We start from the raw sequence: 25,292 nt of genomic DNA on the forward strand, positions 1-25,292 counted from the left end.
CTTCACATTCCCCCTATTTCTCTCTTCCATTTTGTAATCCACCAGGTCCATTTAGTGCTGTTATAGGCATGGTGACTGATCTTGTTGCCTTGACCTTATGCAGGTCTTTTGCAGTTATCCATAGATCATGAGTACAAGATTTTGTAAGCTAAATTTTTTATTTAAAAAGCAAGACACATAGGATGGAAAATTGATTAAAAGTTCTGGAATTATAGTGGAATAAAAAATGGACTTGGTTAAACATTCAGATGTAATGATTTTAGGATCATGGGTAGGGGAATGTTTGACTTAAGAAAGCTGTCATGGCAACCATTCATGACACAGTATGACAGCTGATATGTAAACCTTGTCTGTGAGTCATGATATTCCCTATCAGGAGATATTCTTATTTCTTAAAGTACAACCATATATCATGCTTACTTTTCCCATGAGAAACATCCTTTCGTGTAGTTGAATATATATATATATATATACTCTTTGGAGGCCTGCCACCCAGCACCCAAATAAATATACACAGACTTATTTTTATGAATGCCTGGGCTTACCTTGGCTTATTTCTAGCTAGATTTTCTTAAATTATTGTCTGCCTTTTGCCTCTGGGTTTTTACCTTTCTCTATCTATATACCTTTCTTTCCTTCTTACTCTGCGGCTGGTTGTGTGACTGGCCCCTGGCTTCCTCCTCTCCTTCTCCTTTTCTCAATTCCCTCTTCTTTTGAACCTGTATTTCCCCTCCTATTTATTCTTTCTGCCCAGCATCCCAGCCTATGCCTTTCCTGCATAGCTATTGAGCATTCAGTTCTTTATTAAGCCAATCAGGTGTTTCAGGCAGGCAAAGTAACACAGCTTTACAGAGTTAAACAAATGCAATATAAAAGACTGCAACACATCTTTCCACCATTAAACAAACGTTCCACAGCATAAATGAATGTAACTCATCTTAAACTAATAGTCCACAACACTTTTGGATAACAGAGGGTATATGGACAGATAAGAATTAGTATGAGTTAGATGATCACCTTGGTAGTTAACTGGCCCATGAGTTGTAACACCAGACAAAAGCTGTCTACAATGAGGATTCAGGGAAACTTTAGAGCCAGCATGAACTGCATGAATCTTGCTCTGAACATTTCTGAAGTCATATGAGTAAAGAAATGAAGGTTTTCCCATAAAGTTTGCACTCGGTACTTGAACTCTTAGAGCCATTTGTCCTATGACCATTTCTGTAATCACATTTCCCATGAAACACTGGAGCTTGACGTCAGTCTAAACTGTTTCATTCTAAATCATATTATATATGTATAAAAAACATTCCTTTTTTTTGTGTGTGCATGTGTGGATACACCCATGGTGTGAATATGGAGGTCAGAGGACAATGTTATGGAATCAGTTCTCTACTGCCACCATGTGAGTTCCAGGGATTGAAACCAGGCCCTCAGGATTGGCAGAAAGCATCTTTACCCACTGAACCTCCGCACCAGGCCTCTTAGTCATCTATTTTGAACGCAGACTTGGCTCTAAGTTGTGGAAATGTGAATATAAGACAGGAAGGAAGAGATGAAAGGGGATTGTGGAAAAAGGAAGATGAGAGATGAGAGAGACAGAGGTTGTAATTCCTTGGTGGAAGGTACCAGAAAATACCCTCTAAAGATAACCTAATTTAAAATCTTTCACATGAAAACTCATGCATATTTATTTTAAATAAATTCAGCATTTACTTTGAGAAAACATTTTCTCATGAGGGATTTAAAAGTAAATTTCTTTTGAATTTGGGGACATACCCTTAACCAAGGAGCTATTTGTAATTGATACCTGCTGTGAGAAGAAAAGTCAGTTTTGTCCAGTGGAGTGATGTTGGGTATCAACTCACTCTGGGGAAGGTCCCAACAAAAAAGGGCTCGATGTTTTTTGTTGTTGTTTGTATGTATTCTTTTTTGTTTCTTGTTTGTTTTTTTCCTATTTTTAGTGTTTTTTTTCCGTTGTTTGTTTTGAGAGAAAGAGAGAGAGAGAGAAGGAACATGAAGTTGGGTTTGTCAGGAGGTAGGGAGGATGTGTGAGGACTTGGGGGGAGGAGAAGGAATATAATGAAAATACTTTCTATGAAAATTAAGAAAAATAAAAAATATAATAAAAAGATCTAGGATCTAACTGTAAGTATTGCAGCTCAGATGGAAAAGTATCCTGGCAGTCGGGAGCCAAGGAATACCATAGTCACTGTAAGCATAGCAGCTTACAGCTATGCTCCAGGGAAAGGTTTCCCCGATGTAAGCACAACTCTGCTCCACTAGGGAAAAGTTTCCCCAGGGAAAGTGTTACAATTCTGCTCTGCTCCACTCCACTCTGCTGTACTCTCAGAGTGTAACAATTCTTTTCCACTAGGGAAAAGTTTCCCCAGGGAAAGTGTTACAATTCTGCTCCCCTCCACTCCACTCTGCTGTACTCTCAGAGTGTAACAATTCTTTTCCACTAGGGAAAAGTTTCCCCAGGGAAAGTGTTACAATTCTGCTCCCCTTCACTCCACTCTGCTGTACTCTCAGAGTGTAACAATTCTTTTCCACTAGGGAAAAGTTTCCCCAGGGAGAGTGTTACAATTCTGCTCCGCTCCACTCCACTCTGCTGTACTCTCAGAGTGTAACAATTCTTTTCCACTAGGGAAAAGTTTCCCCAGGGAAAGTGTTACAATTCTGCTCCACTCCACTCTGCTGTACTCTCAGAGTGTAACAATTCTTTTCCACTAGGGAAAAGTTTCCCCAGGGAATGTGTTATAGCTCTGCAGCTCTGGCGAGAATTGTTACAGCTGGGCTCAGCTCTGGCAAAAACGTCACACTACACAACAAACCTCACTCAAGAGATTTATTGAGAAGGAAGAATCCAGGACGGTGGCTGCCTCTAGGGTGAGAAGCAGCAGCAAACTGAACAGCGTACAGAGCTTATATTGGCTTTCTTTGGGAGGCGGAGAGAGCTTTCCAGGGTGGCTTGGGATTGGTGGATTTTTGTAGCCTGATTCTGGGGCAAGCTCAGGAATTGGTGGGATTTCAAGCCCTGGTTCTGGGTTCATGTCAGGGTCAGGGTGGTTTTCTTTGGCCCTGGTCTCTAGTCTAGTTAAGGACAGGTTGTTTTTTTCCTTGGCCCTTTTCACCTTACACTAACTAAATAAACAAACTTGATAGTCAGAGAGAAAGCCAGAGTAAAAGGCATGTGAAAAGTCTGTGTGTGCCAGAGAAGAAATGCTATGTAGTGGGGAAGAAATGCTAACTCTGTTATCTCTTCCTTCCAGGCAGACATATGGTTAAAACTCATCTTGATAATAGTGGCCAGCCCAAAAGGAAGTCATTTGATCATATGTTCTGATACTCGCTGTTATGGAGGGGGGAACAACATGGCTGTGGGGAAGTGGGCTATGAGTACAGGATGTGCTTAGTATCTCAGGAAGGGTGAAGCTGTTGATAAACACTGGGCATGAAATAATTGGGAGATCATAAGTCACTTTCAGTAATGTATTTGCATTTCATGAGTTGCTGTTTACCATTCTCACAGAGCAGCATTATGTCCAAACATGGAAGGGCACCCTCAGTCTGTTAACTGTCCAAATCTTAAATAGGATTCCGATTTTTTTAAATATAAACCTTTATATATTACTAGGAGACACTGTAAAGGACCACTATATTGCTTCATGGCATCACTCTGCAGACATGTATGGCTTTGCAAAGGTTGGGTAGGGAATGAGATTTCTAAGCCAATCATTTTAAGGATAGGTTCAAACATCACCTTCCCTGGCAGTTCCTTCTCTGAACTCTACACATGCTCCATCAGGCAGTACTGTTGCAACCTCTTTCACGTTTTAGCAGTTTCTGACCTCTGATCTCCTGGATAATCAGTTTTCTTTGTTCTCATCTGCAATACTGTGGCATAGATAAGTCTGGGATCATGGTCCTCAATAGTGCCTGCTCCATGCTATGAGCAGACAATAGCATTAAGTCCTTTCTGTATGAACGAATAAGAAGATGGGGCTTACTCCTTAATTCAAATAGTATTGTTGTCAGATTCACTGATTCCCAAGGATACAGAGGAAAGAAAGTAGAGTTGGGGCAATGAAATTTTGTTAGGAAAGATTTGGTAATATGTACATTGTGGGAGCCCGTTCTCGGGTTCCTCGTGGCTTTACCCAGCAGGTCCGCATAGAGGATGATTAGGACCACGGGCCTGAGTGCAGGTGTCTGAGATGGTCTGCACTTGGCTGGGCTGGGGGAGGAGGTCTTTTGCTCCACCCCCTTGGCGTCTCTATAAAAACCCTAGGGCAGAGACAGTCGGGCCCCGTTGGAAAAGGTTCCAGGCCCTCTCGAGGCTATCCTTTATTTTCTATCTGTTTATCTCCACAAGATTCTCCGCAATAAATCCTTCTATCTAATATTTCCTGCTGCTCGCACTCAAGAAAACTCTGGGGAACTGTGGGAGTGGTTGGGTAAACGCCCCACAGTACATCAGAATCCTCTATTAATATACGTATCTTAATTTCTCTTGAGACATTTTATATCTCAGGAAAATAACTCAGGCAATTAGGGTATCATGCAGAGTATCTTGCAGTAATAAAAAGAAACATTCATAGAGTTAAACTGAAATATAAGCAAGGCAGACCTGTGAATTCCCTTTGTTTGTTGTGTTCTGGGGTAGTTAGTTGTGATATAGTTGAGTGAATACCTTGTCTGGGCAGATGTATTGCTCAGTTCCTACCATTCAGATTTGCTCATAACATTTCTATTTATGAATTCACATCCCTCCATATTTTCCTTGTCTTGTTTTTACCATTATAAAGATTGCAGCAGTTGCCATGGAAACATTCAGATAAGACATATTTCTTTTTTTTAATTAAATTTTTTTATTCATTTTACATACCAACTGCCAGGGGCCCCTCAAACAGACTCAGCTACACAACTCTCCCGTATGCCAGGGGTCTTGTCAAGTCCCATGCAGGTTCCACAGCTGGCAGTCTAAAGTTTGTGAGTTCCTCTGAGATTGGTTCAGTTGTCTCTGTAGATTTCCCCATCATGATCTTGACTCCCACCCCTTGCTCACATAATCCCTCTTCCCTCTCTTTGACTGGACTCCTGGAGCTTGGCCTGGTGCTTGTTTGTGGATCTCTGCATCTGGTTCATCAGTTACTGGGTGAAGGCTCTATGACAGTTAGGGTATTCACCAATCTGATTACCAGGATAGGCCAATTCAAGCACTCTCTCCACTATACCTAGGATTCTAATCTGGGGTCATCCTTGTGGATTCCTGGGAATTTCCCTAGCACCAAGTTTCTCCCTTACCCCATAATCTCTCCCTCTATCAAGGAACATGAGGGAATGGGATGATCAAGCTGGGGGAGGGACGGAGTGGGAGAGCAATGAAAGGCATATTTCTTGATTCAAATAGTACATTGGTTAGTTTCAGTGGCATGGGGGTCCTGTTTTCAAGATCATTTGCTGCAGATAGAAAATACTATCTGGGAGATAGGAAGAGAGAATGAGAAGGAGGTGAGGAAGAGAGAGGGAAGAGGAGTGGGAGGGGAAGGGGAAGAGAGGATGCAAAGTCCAGATACATTTTGAAATTGAGACTAGTGCTAATACACACATTTCAGCTTTGGGGCCACACATGAAAACAAATTGAAGAACTCGTGACATAGCAGATGAAGTTTCTAAAGAGCACATCTATTTTTACTTCTCTCTTTTATCCTCTCAGAGCCTAGACGCTTCACTATTAGGTTCCATTAATTCCACTTCTTAGGCACAATTATGCTCTAAAATGCTCAAGTTTCTCCATTCATCCTGCTCTCCATTCAGTAAACGTGTCAGTCTTATTACTTTCCATTATAGCAAGAGAAAAGAACCACTGATATCAATCAACTGGGAGACTTATCTGCATGAAGATAGCCATTGGTATTCAGAGTCAGCCCATCTTAACTGCCCACCCAGAGCACACCACATCTCTGCACAACAGTATCCTTCATTCCTGAGTAGCTCAATTCATGAAAAAATGGATACAGAAAATAAGAGCAGAGCAGATCTTGCTCTCCCAAACCCACAAGAATCCCCCAGGTAAGCAAGGACTATTGCTTTTTCCATTGAAGTTATTTATCCAAGACAGAGAAATTCAGTGCTGGGCAGGCAGATGCCAATTCATAGATTGGTTCACAGACTCAAGTTAAGTCACTTAACTGTGCTGATTACACATTCTTAGTGTCTTTTTCTCTCAGCAGTTGGCAGCAAGGTTTTTACTTGGCTTGAAAACTGGGGATACTATATTTTCTAACACTAGAGACTTGTGGTTTGGGGTATGAGATGGGGGAGTTGAACATACAGATCTGTTACCTCTATGTCTGATGTGTGTTATAGGGGTCAGAGGCTTTCTAAGATGACCGCATTCCAGGTTGGCTTTTGTTAAATTTAGGGCATGGAATCCTGCACCCAAGATTAAAATAGGAATGGAGATTGAACTAATCCCTCTGTGTGTGAAGTTGTGTGCATTTGACAAAACACACGCAGATGCATTTCTATGCTAAAATGACTTTGAAGTTGACAGACAAGCATATTTGATTGTTTTTGTTTTAATTATAGATAGAGATTGGTAGAAGGAACTTATGGCAACTTGAGATGAACAAGAGTATGAGACATGGTTTTTGTTCTATTCTGTTCTATATAAACACTTAGATAATATTCAAATGTCCATGGTTGATTGCTTTGACTCTCTGAGCCTTCTCAGGCACTACACTAAAGAGTTTAACTGCTGGATGCTTCTGAAACACAATTAACAAGTAACACTCCAGTTTCTGTCAGTTAACAACTTAACATAGAGAGCTAGAGAATTTTCATATGATTGAATTTTGTAAATTTCAGTGCGCCTGACATTGAGCTCTTGGAAGCATCTCCTCCTGCTAAAGCTCTGCCAGAGAAGCCAGTGACACCCCCACCACAGCAGACATGGCAGACAGTTTTGAAGAGAGATTTGGAGTTCCTGGGGGTAAGTGCCTAGCCTCCCTTCTCAACTCGAATTCAGGCTGGATCTAGAAAAGAATATTTGGATATATTAAAATTTCCTCTAGTGGGCTGATGAGGAGGATAGGTCCTGTAACATTTTTGATAGGTGAGGAACTGATGGAACTCTGCGCATTCTGGGAAGAGATAAGCATTTTCTCAAGAAGACTTTAAGTGACTGGGACATGGATAGAGAACAGGAATGAAGGATAGATACATAATGTCTGTTGTTACTTAGATAGAAAAATAATTACTCACATCCACCATAACTATGGAAATAAAGATGTATGTGACACATATTAACTATGTGTACATTAGAGTCTACTAGTCATAGTTCCATTCTTTATACTGAAAAGAAGACAGTAGAGAATCTCACATTTAGTTCAATCTCAGGAAGGCGTGAGACACTAAAGAGATTTCTCATGTTCAGTCTTACAGAGAAATTGGTATACCCTTGAGAAAATATATCCTAACTTTATAAAGTTCATGTTTTCCACAGGCAACACAAATTCTGGTTGGCTTGATATGCCTTTGTTTTGGAACAATTGTCTACTCTGCACTCCATATTTCAGACTTCGATGAAGAAGTACTTTTATCGTATAGAGCGGGCTATCCATTCTGGGGAGCAGTGCTGGTGAGAACACATCTGTAATTGTTTCTGAAATAATGCTGATCAGAGATTTTCTCTTCATCAAATCTATATATCTCTAGCATTTTGATAAAATCTAAAATTTTTCACTTGTATGCATATAGCATCTATAAATTCAGTTTCCAAAGCTCTCTCCACATATAACTCATTAACAAGAGTAAAAGATTCTTATCACTCTTAGATGTGGTTTAAACCACTAACATACTTATTGACTAAAAAACTTGACTGTATGAAATTGTAAAAATAATACATTAATATTTAAGATATTAAAAGCTGGGCAGTGGTGGTGGTGCACGCCTTTAATCCCAGCACTCGGGAGGCAGAGCCAGGTGGATCTCTGTGAGTTAGAGGCCAGCCTGGGCTACCAAGTGAGTCCCAGGAAAGGTGCAAAGCTACACAGAGAAACCCTGTCTCAAAAAACCAAAAAAAAAAAAAAAATTAAATGACTTGCCTAACACTTGTATTCTAAGAAAATGCCATTAACACTATTAATAAAATTACATACTAAGTACATATATTTTATCCATTAATAAAAACTAAGTTAAGCTGGAGAGAAGACTTAGTAGTTAAGGTGCTTGCTGCTCTTCCACAGGACCCAAGTTCAGTTCCCAGCACCATGTCAGATGCTCACGACTGCCTGTAACTCCAGCTCAAGGGGATAAGAACCTTCCTCTGGTCTTTCTTGGGCCAATATGTCATACACAGACATACGTGCACATTTGCAGACAGACATACGTACACACTTGCAGATAAATTTTTTAAAAATCTAAAAAAAAACCCACGATAGCATAAAAGGTTGTCTTTAAGAAAGGAGGGGGGATATTGCTCAGGTGAGAACAAGGTAGCAATACTGGATGGATATCTGTTGGGCCCTTGGCATGCTTTTGGCCACTAATGTGCTGGATTCCTTTTTAAACATCCTACTATCTAGAAAGCAGGTGGCTGAATGAGAGCACATTCTGTGTATAGAAGAGTTCTGTGTATACAAGGTGTAGAATTTGATAAAATTTGACTCTCACACACACATAAAATGTTAGCATATATGTCACCCTCAGTACAAGGAGTCTGTCTATGATTTTGAAAGTTACATTCACTTCCTTACAACTCTTCCTGTCTCGCTGCTCCCTGACTTCTCATCCAGATCACTAAGACTGAAAATTAGTTTTCAATGTTTAGAGCATTGTAGAAATAAAATTGCATGCTGCAAGGTCTCTTGTGCTTATCTTCCATCATTCCATATCATTATTTTTTTTTCTTTCGAGACAGGGTTTCTCTGTGTAGTTTTGTGCCTTTCCTGGAACTCACTTTGTAGACCAGGCTGGCCTCGAACTCACAGAGATCCGCCTGCCTCTGCCTCCTGAGTGCTGGGATTAAAGGCGTGCACCACCACCGCCCAGCTCATTATTGTGTATTACTTTTATTGATAATTCAGTTATAAAGATATATTTAAATCTAAGAAAAACATCACATTGGTTTGATACAAGGCTAAGTATGTAGTTCTCAGATCTCTTGGTCACTTGCTCAAGAATCTTCTTGACCATCTACCATATTTTCCTTGAACTTTCTTTCTACTTTATTTCCAAACATTTAGCTTTAAAATTATTCTCTCTCTCTTTCTCTCTCTCTCTCTCTCTCTCTCTCTCTCTCTCTCTCTCTCTCTCTCTCTCTTTCTCCCCCCCCCCCCCCCGTGTGTGTGTGTGTGTGTGTGTGTGTGTGTGTGTGTGTGTGTGTGTGTGTGCGCGTGTGTGTGTGCATGCCATGGTGCTCATGTGGAGGTCAGAAAACAATTCTGTAATGCCATTTCTCTCTTGCTACCTTGTGGGATCCAGGAATTGAACTCAGGCCATCGAGCCTGTGTTATGTTACAAGTACTTCTACCTGCCAGACCATCTCATAGGTGCAGATATTTAGCTTTTTAAGTGCTCCTCGGACACACACATGTCAATTTCTTAGATGGTGTTCTGAATTTGAGGTCTCATCTTTTACTTTTACTAAATATTCCCACATTTACATTTTCATAGTTAACTATACGACCATGTGCTACTGAGCAGCCTCCATAGGTATGCACAGCATGGATACAGGTTTCTGACCTGGAGGAGCCGACAGCATAAGACAGGTCATGCGAACAAAGCATTACAATCAATGAGACTGCTATTGCCTTTGCCCACCAGATGCCACTAGCCCCTGCTGCCTACCCAGGAAGTAGCAAATCCGCCTCACAGGGGAGCCATGTAAAAAAAGTGAAGAGCCACAGGTCCCATTAAGACCTAATGACTAAGCCCGAATGCTCCCTTTTCTGTTTCTCACAGTGCAGCTCAGGCTTTCCTCAGACTTACAACCTTCCTTCTTCAGCTTCTTAAGTACTGGGATCACAGGCATGTGCCACCATACTCAGTTCAGAACCTGCATTTTATCAGGACTTTCAGATGGTTTGTATAAGCAATTGACTTTTTAAAGCACTTTATCGGAAATAATAATGAATACTGGCCTCATGGGAGGTTTTAGTAGATAGCCTTATGGGGCACCTAAAGCTTGTTTTGTATTTCAAGGGTAGAGGAAGGAATATCCCAGAGAGCAGAGACTCACTTTCCTTTCTCTCCTGTTTCTTTTTGGACAGTTTGTTTTGTCTGGATTTTTGTCAATTATGTCTGAAAGGAAAAACACACTGTATCTGGTGAGTCGCACTGTGTTTTTATTCATTCTTCCAAGTGGAATTTCAGGGGTGTTAAGGGAGACCCCCCAGTATCAGCTGTATTACAGAGAGTGCAGATATGTGGTTCACCTCAATTCCTTTGTGATGGAAGGCTTTTTACAGCAAAAGTTGGATAAAATTATTAGAAACATAAATTGTGTCACTTAATAAGCAGTGAAATTTGATTATTTTGACACCATTTAAAAGGGACCCATGCAGGTATTGTCCTTGTGCGTATTTAAATAGAGTCTTATGGCTGTGCAATTAGTTTCCAACAGAGATGACTTGAGGATAGACTATGCATGTATGTGTCCTTTTTTTAAATGCTGAGCATTGAGCCTCTGACCTTCTGCAAGGCTTACCCCTGTGGTCCACTGCTGAGCTACATCCCCAGCTCTTGTGCTAATCTTGAAGGCATCCCAGAGGGAAATGGATGCTTACTAGATGATGGGTACGTTTGCAAGAGTTACCTATTTAACTGGAGTTCTAGACAGCTTTGAGTTACTGTATAGGACCAGCTCTGAAAGACAGATCAGTTGATTGGCTGCTGCCACACGGAACTACACGGCTGAATGTTCTTTTGCCAGCAGGTGAGAGGAAGCCTGGGAGCCAACGTCGTCAGCAGTATCACTGCAGGAATAGGGATCGTCATACTGATCCTCAATCTGAGCCACAGTTCCGCTTATATGAACTACTGCAAGGACCTGAGCGAGGACGATGGCTGCTTCGTGGCGTCTTTTGTCACAGTATGTATCTCCTGAGAAAACACTGACTCTCTGGGTCCCGGCCTAAGTGCGAAGCCCCATTTCTTTTCCAGAGACAATACCCTCCCATTTGGAGTTTCCATCTCATAGAGTTATGAACTTTGAGGGGTTCATGGCCTTACTCCCACTCCTGGCCACATTCCTTAAGCTTAGAGTTATCATCTCCAAATAGCCACTCCTGGCTTCCTACGTGCATGTCAGTTTATAAAGTGTGCTCCCGAGAGAGGATGAAAGAGGGAGCTTCTGTAAGGGAAAGGATGGGGCGCGGGGGGTGGGGGGTGTTACATCTGTCTGTGACTTTGCCTGTTGGTCGGTTGTTGTTTGGCAGGAAATGGTGCTGATGATGCTGTTCCTCACCATCCTGGCCTTTTGCAGTGCTGTGCTGCTCACTACCCATAGGCTTGGAGAAGAACTCAAAAATAATAAGGTCAGTAGGAAGTCCTGAAGAGCACGGTAAAGAGTTGGTGCTTTGTTCTTTTAAAACACAGTCTTAATTTTCCACAATTATTCTTTTTTTCCCCCCTGAAAAAAATACTTCTCAAGAACCGGCTTTCATATCTCATATTGGAAAACTTATTTTTCACACTGAAATGGCATGTGGTCACAGCACAGTCCCCTGAGGGTTAGACAAATGGAATCTTTATAATTTTAGAAATTATGGGTGCTTTGAAGGGGCTGCGTGTGAGAAGTGAGTTAATGGCAGTGTGTGATAGAAACATGCAGCTGTTAGGGTTTTACTTTTCTTTTTTGTTCCCGAAGAGCTTGTTCATTTGTTTCTGCCCTCTCTCTTTTTCCCCCAAAATGCATTTTTTCTTCCTTTCTTTATTGCTCTAAATAAGCCTCAAGGTTTCTTTCTCCCCTGACTCATGGTGACAACTACGTTTTCACCTGCTACACACGTTCATTATACCCTCGATGGGGATTTCCAGTTCTCAGCCACTGTACTAACTCAAATCTGACAAATGGAACCTACCGTTCACCTTCTATGTCCACTTTAGACACACTCCAGTTTCTGCACTTCTTGTAACCACAGTCCCGAGTCAGAAGATAAACCACTTCAGAAACAGACTAGCCTTAGTAACTTGTCACTGACATGGTTTCTTTTAGCCCCCATTGGCCAGCCCATCTGATTTGATTTCTAGACATTAGGGGAATAATTTGAGTGTCGTGAGAGTTAGGGTGAAATTAAAAAAGACAAAAGAAGAGATTCCTGTATGATAAACCTTCTAGCAATGGGAAATTCTGGGTAATTGATATGGGATCGTTTTTCTCTTTATTAGGTCACAGATGATCGTCTTTATGAAGAATTAAATGTTTATTCACCAATTTACAGTGAGTTGGAAGACAAAGAGGAAACACCTTCTCCTATTGGTTCATAAGCATCAGGGGACCAGAACAATCTGCTTCATGGTAGACTCCTGAAAGCCAACCTTTAAATGCCTTTACAAAATTATGGCAAAATTGGTTTGCTCCACATTCTGCCGGTTTTACAATTAGACTGTTCTCTGAAGCCAATGTTTTAGTTACGCTGTTTCTGATCTTCTAAACATCCCCTTTTTCAGGATATCATCCACTCCAATTTCTTTGTTTTGTGTCACAGTCTCACAAACATTCGTTCTGGATAGTCATCAAGGAATAAGTTAGCTCTTATTGTATGTCCACAACCATGAACAAAAGGAAAACAAGGAGGAATTAGGCTGAGAATTTAACTAAACTTAGATAATCAGGTAATGTTTGCTCTTCATTCTTTTTAGAATTCTAAACAACTATAGTTGGTCATGATATGTATTTTTAACATGATATATAATTTTCTATATGGAAATATTTTGCACCCTAGTGATGATGGCTTTTTCAAAGGTACAACATTTTATAAAAATATGTATATCTTCTGATTCATCAGTATATTCACTAACATAGTCATTGTTCAGTGATGTTTACCAATTGGTGAGTAGTAAGTAATAGGGAATACCATTAAGTCATTCAGTCTAGTGAGATGGGTAGGCAAAATCAAGGACACTCTGAGTGTTTTATCATTCAGGTAGATGTGATGAATGAAGAATAAATTGATTAAGACTTGAGTTGAAAGGAATTCAATAGAAAAACAAGAAATGATCATGTATAACACATGTAGATAAATATTTACCCCACATTTGGTAGATCTGGGCATGTGTGCCTAGAATCCCAGCACAAGGCCAGCCTCCATTACATAGAGAGTTAGAAGCCAACCTGGGTTACACAGGATCCTACATCAAAGGACCAAAGAGGAAATTGGTTCAAGCTGTTAACACTTAAAAGATAGCTAGACAGCAGTTTGACTGATATACTGAGTGTTTGAGTCTTTAATAAAACTGAATATTGATAACATTGTAGGGGAGGGAAGCAGTAATATAGGAATCTGAATGATGAAGAGTAGCAGAGACAAACTAAATATAGAAGCTTAGTTTTAGACTTTTATTATGAGATGGTTATGAGATGTGATTATTAAATGAAGAAGATCAGGATGCTAGGAGAATTATTTTGAGATAGAATTAAGGCAAGCTAATCTCCACATGCCTATACTTAGAAGGGGAAAATAAGGATCAAATCCAGAAAGCATAACAACTAGAAAAGCATATTACAAAACATCAGACAGCAGGTAGCCTATGGTGGAGAAGAGTTAAGCAAAGAGAAAATGATTAATCACCAGAGACTGTACGTGGGAAAGAGAAGAGAAAACAGCAATTCTAAATGAACGCAAAATATAAACAGGGGTTGGAGTGGGAAGGGCAGAGGGGCAGAATGTTTGTAAAGGTGATTAGAGAGGAAGTTGTGAATAGGAGGTAGTAAAAAAGCAACCGAGAAAAATGGTTTTGTCGTTGTTGTTTAGATTTTTAAAAGAAATAAAAAAGTTCATAACATAATCTACTTAATGGAATCCAATTAGACATTGAAAAATCCATTTGGAGAATCAGTTATCTGCCCCTTGAACATACATAGAACACAGTGGGCACACTTCCATACATCTTCATATCTTTATACAGCCATAATTCCTTGCTTCACAGTTTCTCTAGCCACTAGAGTAGTAGAGTGTGCTTGTGGTCTCCTTATGCATCATTCAGCTGGCATTTGTACAATAAATCAGATTTATTTCACTTGATTTTTGAGCTTGCAAATAAAGTTGAGAGAATATGGGGGAAGTTTTGAGGAAGAAAACTGAGGGTGGATATGATCATATTTCATTGTACACATTCATAAGGTTCTCAAGAATAAAGAAAAATCATTTAAAAAAGGAGTCATGTAGATTAAAACAATTAATTAAGTAGTGTTAAGAACAAAGAGTAGTTCCTAGGGTTTTCTTCCCTACTCCTTTCCCAGTAGAACTGTGTGTGAGTAACTCTGAAGGCAGAAAACAGAATGTGGGACTAGCTACCAACCACATTTTGTAAATAAATTGGGTAAACAGGACATGATCATGTTTTACTCATTGCTACTGATACTAATTCAATTGCTATACGAGTTTGAGAAAGTGGCTTCTCTTGGTGAGCCTATATCATTCAGCGTTCATCCAAGAAGCACAAGCTATAGGAGGCAATGATAGACAGATGGATAGGTGTAAGAAATAAAATACAAATGGACAATTTCCTAAACCAGAGGTGCATGAGATAGATGTAAATTTATTAGGTTTTAAATAGGCAGGAGGCATTGGATCCTGTCTTTCCTAGCAGCTGGTGTCTGCTTGCGTGCGCACTTTTAGTTTATTTTAGGGCTAAAACATTACAATCTGTTCAATAACTGAGGCCATGTATCAGGAAGGAAGAGGAATGTTTGAGCTCCAGGATGTACACTAGATAAGATTTTAAGTTCTCAGAGCACAGAACTTAAACTAGAAAAAAAAAAAACTTAAACAAATTTGGAGTGATGGCTGTATCAGACATTGGAAAGATTTCTTCTCCAGAAGCACCCAGTCAATGACAGAGAGCGAGTGAGCAAAGGATTCTGTTTAAAATAAAAACCACGATTTCATGCTAATCCATGTGTAACCTTCATTGACCTTTCTTTGGGTTAATGACTTGTTCAGCAGAAATAAAAACAGAACCACCAGGCTTTTGCTACTTGAAGTGTCTTGAATTTGTTATTAGAGAGTGGGGAGGGGTCTTGTTTCTCACAACAGAGATATACAGAAGAGGATCAATTAGGGAGACTGACCTCAAATGCTTACAGAGGCTGATTAATCGCTTGACAGGGTATTTGCAAGGTGGAGACCCTGAAACACCAGGAGTGTGGTTTAGTCCAAATCCCAAGTCTCCAGAATCAAGGAAGCTGTGGTGTAGTCTGTCTGAGGCCTTGGACATACAGACCAAGCCCAGGAGTGCACAGCCTTCAAACTCCTTCTCCCACAGCTGACCTGAGCTCATGGGACACAGACTCTGGACAGACAGGGAGGGAGCCTGCATGGGACCGACCTAGGCCCTCTGCACGTGGGTGACAGTTGTGTAGCTTGGTCTGTTTGTGAGGCCCCTAGCAGTGGGACTAAGATCTGCCCCTGGCTTTTTGGAACTGATTCCCTATGGTTGGATGCCTCTCTCAGCTTTGATGCAGTGGAGAGGAGGTTGGTCCTGCCTCAACTTGATATGCCATGCTTTGTTGACTCTCATGGGAGGCCTTACCCTTTCTGGGGAGTGGATGGTGGGATGGGTGGGTGGGTGGGGGTAGAGAGGAGGAGGGGGGAGGGAGTGGGAGGAGAGGAGGGAGGAGAAACTGTGGTTGATATGTAAAATGAACAAAAAATATTTAATAAAAAAATTCCTTCCCCCGTTATAACTCAGGACATGGCAGGCACCCCCACAACTTGCTTACAATAGGTCACTATCTTTTCTGCTGTGTTTCAGTCAATCAGCTAATGAGCTCTTAATGCCCCCCCTTTTTAAATTTTCTGTTTATTATGTGTCCTTCACCTTATGTATCTTGATCACATTCATCTTCCTGTCCTTCCATATCTGCCTGCCGCCCTTACAACCTTCCTGAAAAATCAAATAAAATAAAATTTAAGAGAAAATTAAAAACTAAAAAGAAAAACCTTATCATGGAAGCTTAGTATGACACAGTGATCACGCAGTAGACTCCCTTTTCCATATATCTTTTTTTTTTTTTTTTTTATATTTTTTTCTGTTTAGAAACAGCAACATGGCTTGTGTAAATATCTTTTTTTTTTTTTTTAATTCTTTTTTTTTTTTTTTTAATTTTTATTTTGCAATACAATTCAGTTCTACATATCAGCCACAGATTTCCTTGTTCTCCCCCCTCCCGCCCCCCTCACCTTCCCCCCAGCCCGCCCCCCATTCCAATCTCCTCCAGGGCAAAGCCTTCCCCACAGACTGAGATCAACCTGGTGGACTCAGTCCAGGTAGGTCCAGTCCCCTCCTCCCATGCTGAGCCAAGGGACCCTGCATAGGCCCCAGGTTTCAAACAGCCAACTCATGCAATGAGCACAGGACCCGGTCCCACTGCCTGGATGCCTCCCAAACAGATCAGGCCAATCAACTGTCTCACCCACTCAGAGGGCCTGATCCAGTTGGTGACCCCTCAGCCATTGGTTCATATTTCATGTGTTTCCGTTTGTTTGGCTATTTGTCTCTGTGCTTTATCCGACCTTGGTCTCAACAATTCTCTCTCATATAAACCCTCCTCATTCTCGCTAATTGGACTCCCAGAGATCCACCTGGGGCCTAGTCATGGATCTCTGCCTCCAGGTCCATCAGTAGTTGGATGAGGTTTCTAGCACGACAATTAGGGTGTTTGGCCATCCCATCACCAGAGTAGGTCAGTTCGGATTGTCGCTCGACCATTGCCAGCAGTCTGTTGTGGGGGTATCTTTGTGGATTTCTGTGGACCTCTCTAGCACTTTGTTTCTTCCTATTCTCCTGTGGTCTTCATTTACCATGGTCTCCTATTCCTTGTTCTCCCTCTCTGTTGTTGATCCAGCTGGGATCTCCCACTCACCCAAGCTCTCTTTCCCTCGACCCTCGCCCTTCACTACCCCCACTCCTGTCCAGGCTGTTCATGTAGATCTCATTCCATTTCTCTGTCGTTGGGCGATCCCTGTGTCTTTCTTGGGGTCCTGTTTTCCAGGTAGCCTGCCTGGTGATGACCCTGCAGTCTCCACGCCCTGCCCCCACGCCCATCTGCCTGAGCCCCAAGCCTCTTCCATATATCTTTACGTGCAAATGTTCACTAATGAGTCACTGGACTAGTTTGAGTCCTCTGGTTTCTGCTACACTATCAATATTAGATTTTCACTTAGATTCCTTCTGGATATCTTGTTGTTGCCCTGAGTCATGGAGATCCTCCAGCTTTGGTTCTGGAGGATGTGCCCCTTCACATACCCCAGCAGATCATGGATGGGGTAGATGTTGGGGTGAGCCAACTCATAACCCTGGGTCTGGGCCTGGGTAGTTTCAGGGTTGGTCAGCCCACCAGCTCTTCCCTGTCCTTACTACCAGGGTGAGCTCTCCAGCATTGCTCCAGCTAGTTTATCCTATGCAGCAAGGAGCAAGTGGAGGGGAGATTCTCCTGCTTTTATGCCCTCAGGGTCAGCTCACCTACACTTACACCAGCAGAGTCAGCTTTACTGTGTTGCCCAGGTGCAGGGGCCACTCACCCGAGTGCTGCAGCTGGTGAAGGGCAGGGCCAGCTCTTCAACTTCCACAGGTGGCAAGGGGTGGGGTGGGGGGCATCTCTCCCTTGCCCACACCACCATATGACAGATGTGTGGCCAGATCTCAGGCCTGTTCACCGAGTCCCACCATCAGAGTCAGCTCTACTGTACTGCTCAGGCGAGAGGCAGGGACCACTTTCCTGAGTGCTGCAGCTGGTAAGGTGGAGGGTCAGCTCCCTCAACTGCTGCAGGTGGCAGGGGAAAGGGGAGAGGGCATCTTTCCCTTGCCCTCACCACCACGCAGCAGATGAGGGGGAGATACCAGCTATCCTACTCTTATGCCCTCAGGGCCAGCTCACCCATGCCCCTGTCTACAGAGTCAGCTCTATTGTGCTGCCCAGGAGAGGTGTAGGACCTGCTCTCCTGAGTGCTGCAGCTGGTGAGGGGCAGGACCAATTCTCCCTAGTGTTGCAGCCAGTGAGGGGCAGGACCAACTCTGTACAACTCTATCCTCTCAGCCTGCAGTGGTATCAGAAGCCTCAGAAGCCATAGACATCAACACAGACTGTGGCTGAAACAGCACCATGAGCCCAGACATGGGCCCTGGCAGCATCCCAGGCCTAGATATCACCATGGCCCCGGGTGGCAATCAAGCCGCTTACCTCAGCCTGCTTCTCATCACTTTTACCTCTTCAGATATGCTTCTGTCTACAGCACATGAACCATCTGTCTCTTTTTCTCTTCCATACCACACTATACATGTGCTCATCATAATAGCACCTGACTGCTGGGCACTGCAAATGCCATGCTTTCTCCTTGGCACTTTGGGCAGCCACCTGGGGCATGGTTCTCCTTGTCATGCTCAGTCATGATGGCACTGGGAAGGGCCCATTAATGTCCTTCTTAATCCCCAACCTAAAACATTACATTTAAACTATCTGCTTAGAGAGTTCATATCAATAAATGTATCTAGAGCCAAATTCAACAGACTTTTGGCTGCTTTCCTATACATGCTTAAACATCTGTTCTCACATACACTCCCCAGACTTCTTCTGTGTAATTATAATGTAGAAAACTCAGGCAGTCATTTTCATTTTCCCAGAGATCAGTAGATGACGTGGCTTTAAGTGCTTATTTTGTGATTAACACAATGTTTATTTATTTTTACTTTGTCAGTGTATGGTGTGTGTGTGTTGGAGGGGCGTGTGTACACATGTGGAGGTCAGAGAGGGACATCCGGTGTCTTCCTCTATCACTGTCCACCTCATTGCCTTGAGACAGGATCTCCCAATGAGCTGGTAATTATGTTTACCTAGCTTAGCTAGCCATCTCTCTGGCTCCATGTATCTCCATTGCTCCTCTGGGGTTATAGACATGTACAGCCATGACAGACTAAGGGGTCGTAGGGGGTATTACATTATTTTCTAAAGGAGAATATTTTTCATTTTGCTCTTTATTATGAGAGCCTTCTAAAATTCAGTATACATCCCATTAATCTCTTAGATAATTATTTCATATATATATAGGTATATATATATATATATATATATATATATATATATATATATATATGTGTGTGTGTGTGTGTGTGTGTGTGTGTGTGTGTGTGTGTATGTCAGGCTCTGTATAGCTGCCAAACTTGTCACATATATAAAGCAGTATCTTCTTTTTAAGAAAGCCATTAAACTCTTTTCAACATTTAGTTTTTTAAAAATTGAGATGTCTTGAGAAAGATTATTGGGGACCGAAAAATGCTCAGATACTTGTTATGAGTGGAGATGGGAAGGAAGGGCTGAGTATGAACACCTGCGTTGTGAGTACTCAGTTCATAGACACTTCACTTTCCTCTAGTGATACCCTGAATGCATGGGGTAAGCTGTTTCACAGAGGCTCATCTCTGGGTCTGCTCCTGTTTTGACTTCGCTGCTTCTCTTTCTGCTGATGGCTAGAAAGACACTCCTGCGTCCTCATCTGTTTTAAGAGAAGGTGTTCTCTTTCCCATTAAGGTATGTGGAGATGAAGGAGGCACCCTCAAATACTGCAACTGAACCTCAGTCTTAGGTCCAATTAACCTGAGACTCAGGCCCGTGGCCTTCTCAAGAATGCTACCCCCTTCCAACTATAACGATGGACTCACAGCTCACTCCCACCTCGTCTGGATGTAGCTTTTTGTTTATTGATTTTCTTTCCCAGATGAAGTAGATTTGCATCCATGCCTTCAGGTCACCTGTTTTGTTTTGTTTTGTTTTTTTTTTTTTCAGATTAAAATTTCTTTTATTCTCCTAAAGGTGAAGAGAAATAATCTCCCTCTGTATCTCATAGTGTTCCTGTAGGAAGAGCCTACAAAAAATTGTGCACACTTTACTCTGGATCCCCTAGTTTCTGTTACACTGTGTCTTGTACTATTCCTGAAGAAGATGCCTACAGGGAATTGTGAATCCCTTTTCTCTGGGTCTCTCAGTCTCCATCACACTCCTCAAGTCAAGTCTTCTTTCACGCTTGTATCTCTGTGTAAATAGTCCTTGAATGGCCTCATTCTCTCCAGTTTTAAGGTTAGTGGTGTGTTTCCTGCAGACTTCATTCTCTAAGGGATCCATGAACCATGTCAAGATTGAACAATTGAGCTGAAAGACAGGTTAGAAGCAGTGTTTTAATCACAGAAGAGCAAAAACAAGAAAGGAATATGGAGAAAATCGCTCAAGAGTGCATGGGCTATCCAAGCTCTGGAGGGAGATTAGTCTCGTTTTTTGTTTTTTTTTTTTTAATGTGAATTGCACAATGAGAGAACAGAATGCCACAGAGATAACACTTGAAGAGATAAGGCTAAAGATGGCAAAAGACATCAAAGCATAAATTAAAAAATTCCCAGGAATGTCCAATAACCAAAATAGGAATACAAACTCCTCACACCAAAATACCATGTACCCAAGGAAGATAACATAAGGAAAGGATGGTGACCTTTAGATCAGGCACAGAAAATAAAAATACAGGAAATCAATAAGCTGTTGCTCCTACCTGTGAGAGGAAATTGCAGCCATCCCTAAAAGTGACCACATTTATTTTAGAAACATTGAGGTAACTGAGCGCCCACAGCAACAGCAGCAACAACAACTCACCCCTTCGGCAAAGCTTGTCCCTCCTACCACTCAAGGACAAAAGTATTTTCATTACATGTAGGTTTTTTTCTACTTTTTTTTTTCTGACAAATCTCTCCTGGATCATATGATTACACAATGCAAATTGCAACCCGAATGCTAACCAAACTCCTGAAGCCCCTTAGTGTGTGATAGAAGATGGAACAAGAAAGGACCACCTGGCTCCAAAGGAAAAAAACTGAGCATAAGAATTCCAGATAATTTTTTTTCTAAGTTCTTGCTGCTGATCTTTATATCCACTCCTTTCCCACTCATCATCGCATTAAAAACTTTATCACAGAGAGGGAAATTCAGAATGTCATGGAACCTCAGGGAAGAAGCAGATGTCTGTTCCTGGGGAGTGGGGGAGTGGTCTCTGTCTGGCATTGAGGAGGTTAGTGTGAAGAGAAGAAAAAAAAATGGTGAACAATGACTTCAAGGTGGTTTTTCTTCTACATCTTTGTGGAAATGCCCTGTATATTTCTGGAGTTGTACAATGTCTGTCCAACTTTTACATCTTGGGCTGGTCCTATATATTCATTATAATGTTGCTAAAGATAATTTCACTTCCTGTGTGGAAAAGGTGTCCTTGTAGATTATCCCTGAAGAGGAACCACTTTGAAAAACAACATTATCTCTCTGGCTTCTCTTCCTTTCTGAGTCATAATTTATTTGACTAGATAATATAATCTCATGTTTTCATATGATCTTTTGCTTTTTCCTTTTTTTATTTCTCACTCATACTCTAGAACATAATATGTCCCCTCATGTTCTAAAATATTTAACATTTAAGCACTATCATGTTATAATTAAATAAGTATCTTTTCTGCTGGGGTTCTTCCAACTAAGGGGAATTTCTCTTGGTGGGATCAATTGACAGTGTTTCAACAGGGGCTAAGAAGGGTCCTCAGTCAGCTAAGTCCACGCTTCACAAGCAGGAGGACTTGAGTTCAGCTTCTCCAGAACCCATATAAAATAGCCACGCGTAGTGGCAAGTGCCTCACCCCAGAACCGGAAAGGCAGAGACAGGGTCATCTCTGGAGCATATTGTCCAGCCAGTGCAGCCAAATAGGTGAGCTCCAGGTCTGGGGAAACAGCCTATCTGAAAATATAAGGTGGAAAATGATTGATGAAGATACTCAACATTGACCTCTGGCCTCCACATTTACACACACTTGTATCCACCCACACATGTTCCCTCCCACACAAACATGTGCACACACACAAAAGGAGGAGGAAGAGGAAGAGCTTTGTGATGGCCTGGGTCCAATCAGAAAACTCACAGTAGATTTATTAGGGTACATTTAAGATCTTGAGTTATAAAAGAGTAACAGAAATTCTAGATGGCATCCTAGACTTGAGTTCTTCCTCAGGGAAGGACAAATTTGAAATGGGTTCATTTCCTGGAGAAAGTGTGATTTAATCACCTGATGGGAGTTTGCTGTTTTATCCAGGCTGGAATGAGTCTGCAGTTAAGCAACAAATAATTCACAGTTTCCTAAGTGTAGACAGAGAATGGACAGTGAGCACTGGTTCCACTGTTGTACAGTGAAGTTTTGAGTTCAAGTCAGGGCAATGCACTTCAGGGTGCACGAAGGTTATGGGAAGAAAATGCCCACAGCCACAGAAGGTTGTCTGTGCCCAGGTTTCCTGAGGATTGTCAATGGAAATAGTACGCCATGTGGGTGAGCATCTACTTTTCTTGGCCGAAAAGTGTCTATGTTGTCAATTGGAGGATGCAGGGCTAGACTGGACTTGCTGTGGGCCTGTCCAGAGATGGCAGGATGCCTCTTGCTGCTGCAGTGACTCTTTTGCTCCCTCTACTGAGAAACTGAACGCATATTCCTTAACACATATTCCTGTGTCTGGAATATATTATACAATGATTAATAGATTTTGAATTACTAGACATTCTTTCTTAATAAGGAACATATAAAAAGTCATATAATATATAGTACTTTCATATATATATATATATATATATATATACACATATACATATACATGTATATGGTGATTTTTGTATTGGAGATTGAACCTAGGGCCTCATACAGGAAAGGCAAGCACTGTACCCCTAAGCTGTATCTCCAGCCTTCATTTTAGTTTTTAATTTGAAACAGGATCTCACTGAGTTGTCCAGGCTGGCCTTATGTTTACTCTCTAGCCCAGGCAAGCCCTGAACTTGTGAGGCATAAGCCTTCCAAACAGCTGGTATTATAGGCACATACCACGAGGTCCAGTCGATGTGAGGGTCTGTCAGTCATCTCTTTCTTTTCTTTTGAAAATGTATTCTTCTCTCATATATTACATCCTGACCATAGTTTCCCCTCCCTCCACTCTTCCCAGTCCCCCTCCTCATCTCCTCTCTCTTCCAGATCCACTCCTTCTCAATTACACATCAGAAGAGAGCAGACCTCCCAGGGATAGCAACTGAACATGGCATAACAAATTACAGTAAAACTAAGCACAAATCCTCATATCAAGGCTGGATGAGGCAACCTAGTAGGAGGAAAAGGATCCCAAAAGCAGACAAAAGTCACCCCACTCCCACTATTGGGAGTCCCACAAGAACACCAAGCTACACAACCATAACATACATGCAGAGGACCTAGCTGAGACTCACACAGGCTCCCTGATTGTCGCTTCAGTCTCTGTGAGCCCCTATGAGCCCTGCTTAGTTGATTCTGTGGGTGGTGTTCAGGTAGTATCCTCCACCCCTCTGGCTCCTATCATCCTTCCTCCTCCTCTTCCATGAGATTTCCTGAGATCTTCCTAATGTTTGGCTGTGGATCTCTACATCTGTTTCCATCAGTTGCTGGATGAAGCTTCTCTGATGACAACTGGGCAAGTCACCAATCTATCAGTATAGCAGAATATCATTAAGAATCAATTCATTGACTTTTTTTAGTCCTGTTTGGTTCTACCCTAGGTCTCTGAGCCATCCAGCCTCTGGTTCCTGGCCATCCATGCAGTGTCAGGTGTGGGATCCCTCTTGATGTGAGGGCCTCAAGTTGGACCAGTCATTGGTCAGCCACTCCCACAATTTCTGCACCACCATTACCCCAGCATATCTTGCAGGCAGGATAGATTGCACAGCAAAGGTTTTGTAGCTGGGTTGGTGTGCCAGTCCCACCACTGGAAGCCATGGCTGGTTACAGAAGATGGCTCGTTCAGCTTTGTATCCCCCATTACTAGGAGTTTTTGCTAGGGTAACCCTTGTAGTTTCCACATTGCACTCCCCCCACCAATGCCTTCCAATTCCAGTAATCTCTCCTAGTACTCTCTCTTTACACCCGTACCCCTCCTGTTCTCATCCTCACCTGGCCCCAGTCCATCTGCAAAATCTATTCTATTTCTCCTTCCCAGGGAGATCTATGCAACCCCACCCCTTGAGCCCTCCTTGTTATTTAGCCTCTCTGGAGGGCTTGTCAATCATTTCTACTAGAAGATACACATGTGGACATTAAGTATACAACTTACCACCTTAAAATTTACTAATTGGACTAAATTACTATTTTAGGATAAACTGTATTCCTCAGTGCATCTATACCACACGCCAAGTGAAATTAGCTGGACATAGAGAAACAAATTTCATGAGCACATGTCCTTACACACAGAATCTAATACTCAGAATCTAACACAGCAAATTCAGAGGAGAGAAAGAAGTCAAACTATGGTGACCAGAAGCCTGGAGGTGTGAAATAAAGAACTATTTGTCCAACAAACGAAAAGCTTCAATGACACAAGAAAAAATATTTAAAGACATATGCTCTAGTCTGGTCATCATTTCACAAACAAAATATATTTAAAAATTATTAAGATGTCCCCACCCATCACTGCCCCAGTGGCTGGCCAGCAGGGAAGACTACTATGGGTAGGTTCCCCCACCAAAACCCCACATCGGACCCTGCAATATACAAGACCCACACCCTATTCCAAACATGTCCATCACCCTGTGACCCCAGTTGCTTCCTGAGACACAGAATCCACCAGCTCTCATTGGACCAAGAGTGGCTTCCTGAGGCACAAAATCTGCCAGCTCTCATTGGACCAAGAGTGGTTTCCAGAGACACAGACTCCACCAGCTCACATTGGACCAAGAGCTCTCATAGGACCAAGAGAGTGTTCCTGAGACACAGAATTCTCCAGCTCTGATTGGACCAAGAGCCCTGATAAGACCAAGAGCAACCCCCTGAGACACAGAATCAGGCAGCTCTAATTAGACCAAGAGCTAAGATTGGACCAGTGTGGCCCCCTTAGACATAGGCACAGCAAGCACAGATTGGACCAAGAGCAACTCACTCAGACACAGACACCTCCTTCACTTATTGGAGGAAGAGATTGGTAGACGCCAGTGCAAAAATAAATACAACAACATAAAGAGTAATATGACATCACCAGAACC

The 25,292-nt window shown here is 42.0% G+C and overlaps 1 protein-coding gene across 3 annotated transcripts; it reads left to right on the top strand.

The window, feature by feature from the left end:
• Positions 1-6,016: 6,016 nt before the first annotated feature.
• On the top strand, positions 6,017-12,840 carry Ms4a2 (membrane spanning 4-domains A2). Of its 3 annotated transcripts, none has more exons than XM_059248305.1 (7): positions 6,017-6,078; positions 6,877-7,000; positions 7,514-7,648; positions 10,281-10,337; positions 10,946-11,101; positions 11,448-11,546; positions 12,400-12,840. In XM_059248305.1, exons 1-7 carry the CDS (start codon positions 6,017-6,019, stop codon positions 12,496-12,498), a joined length of 732 nt encoding a protein of 243 aa, XP_059104288.1. In that variant the 3' UTR covers positions 12,499-12,840. The 3 variants fall into 3 exon arrangements, with proteins under 3 accessions (XP_059104288.1, XP_059104293.1, XP_059104302.1); XM_059248310.1 differs by having other exon boundaries at positions 11,057-11,101; XM_059248319.1 differs by lacking the exon at positions 11,448-11,546 and having other exon boundaries at positions 7,514-7,528; positions 11,057-11,101.
• The last annotated feature ends 12,452 nt before the right edge of the window (positions 12,841-25,292 follow it).

The sequence above is a fragment of the Peromyscus eremicus genome, chromosome 1 (genome assembly GCF_949786415.1).
Source record: "Peromyscus eremicus chromosome 1, PerEre_H2_v1, whole genome shotgun sequence".
In the NCBI taxonomy this organism is placed as follows: Eukaryota; Metazoa; Chordata; class Mammalia; order Rodentia; family Cricetidae; genus Peromyscus; species Peromyscus eremicus.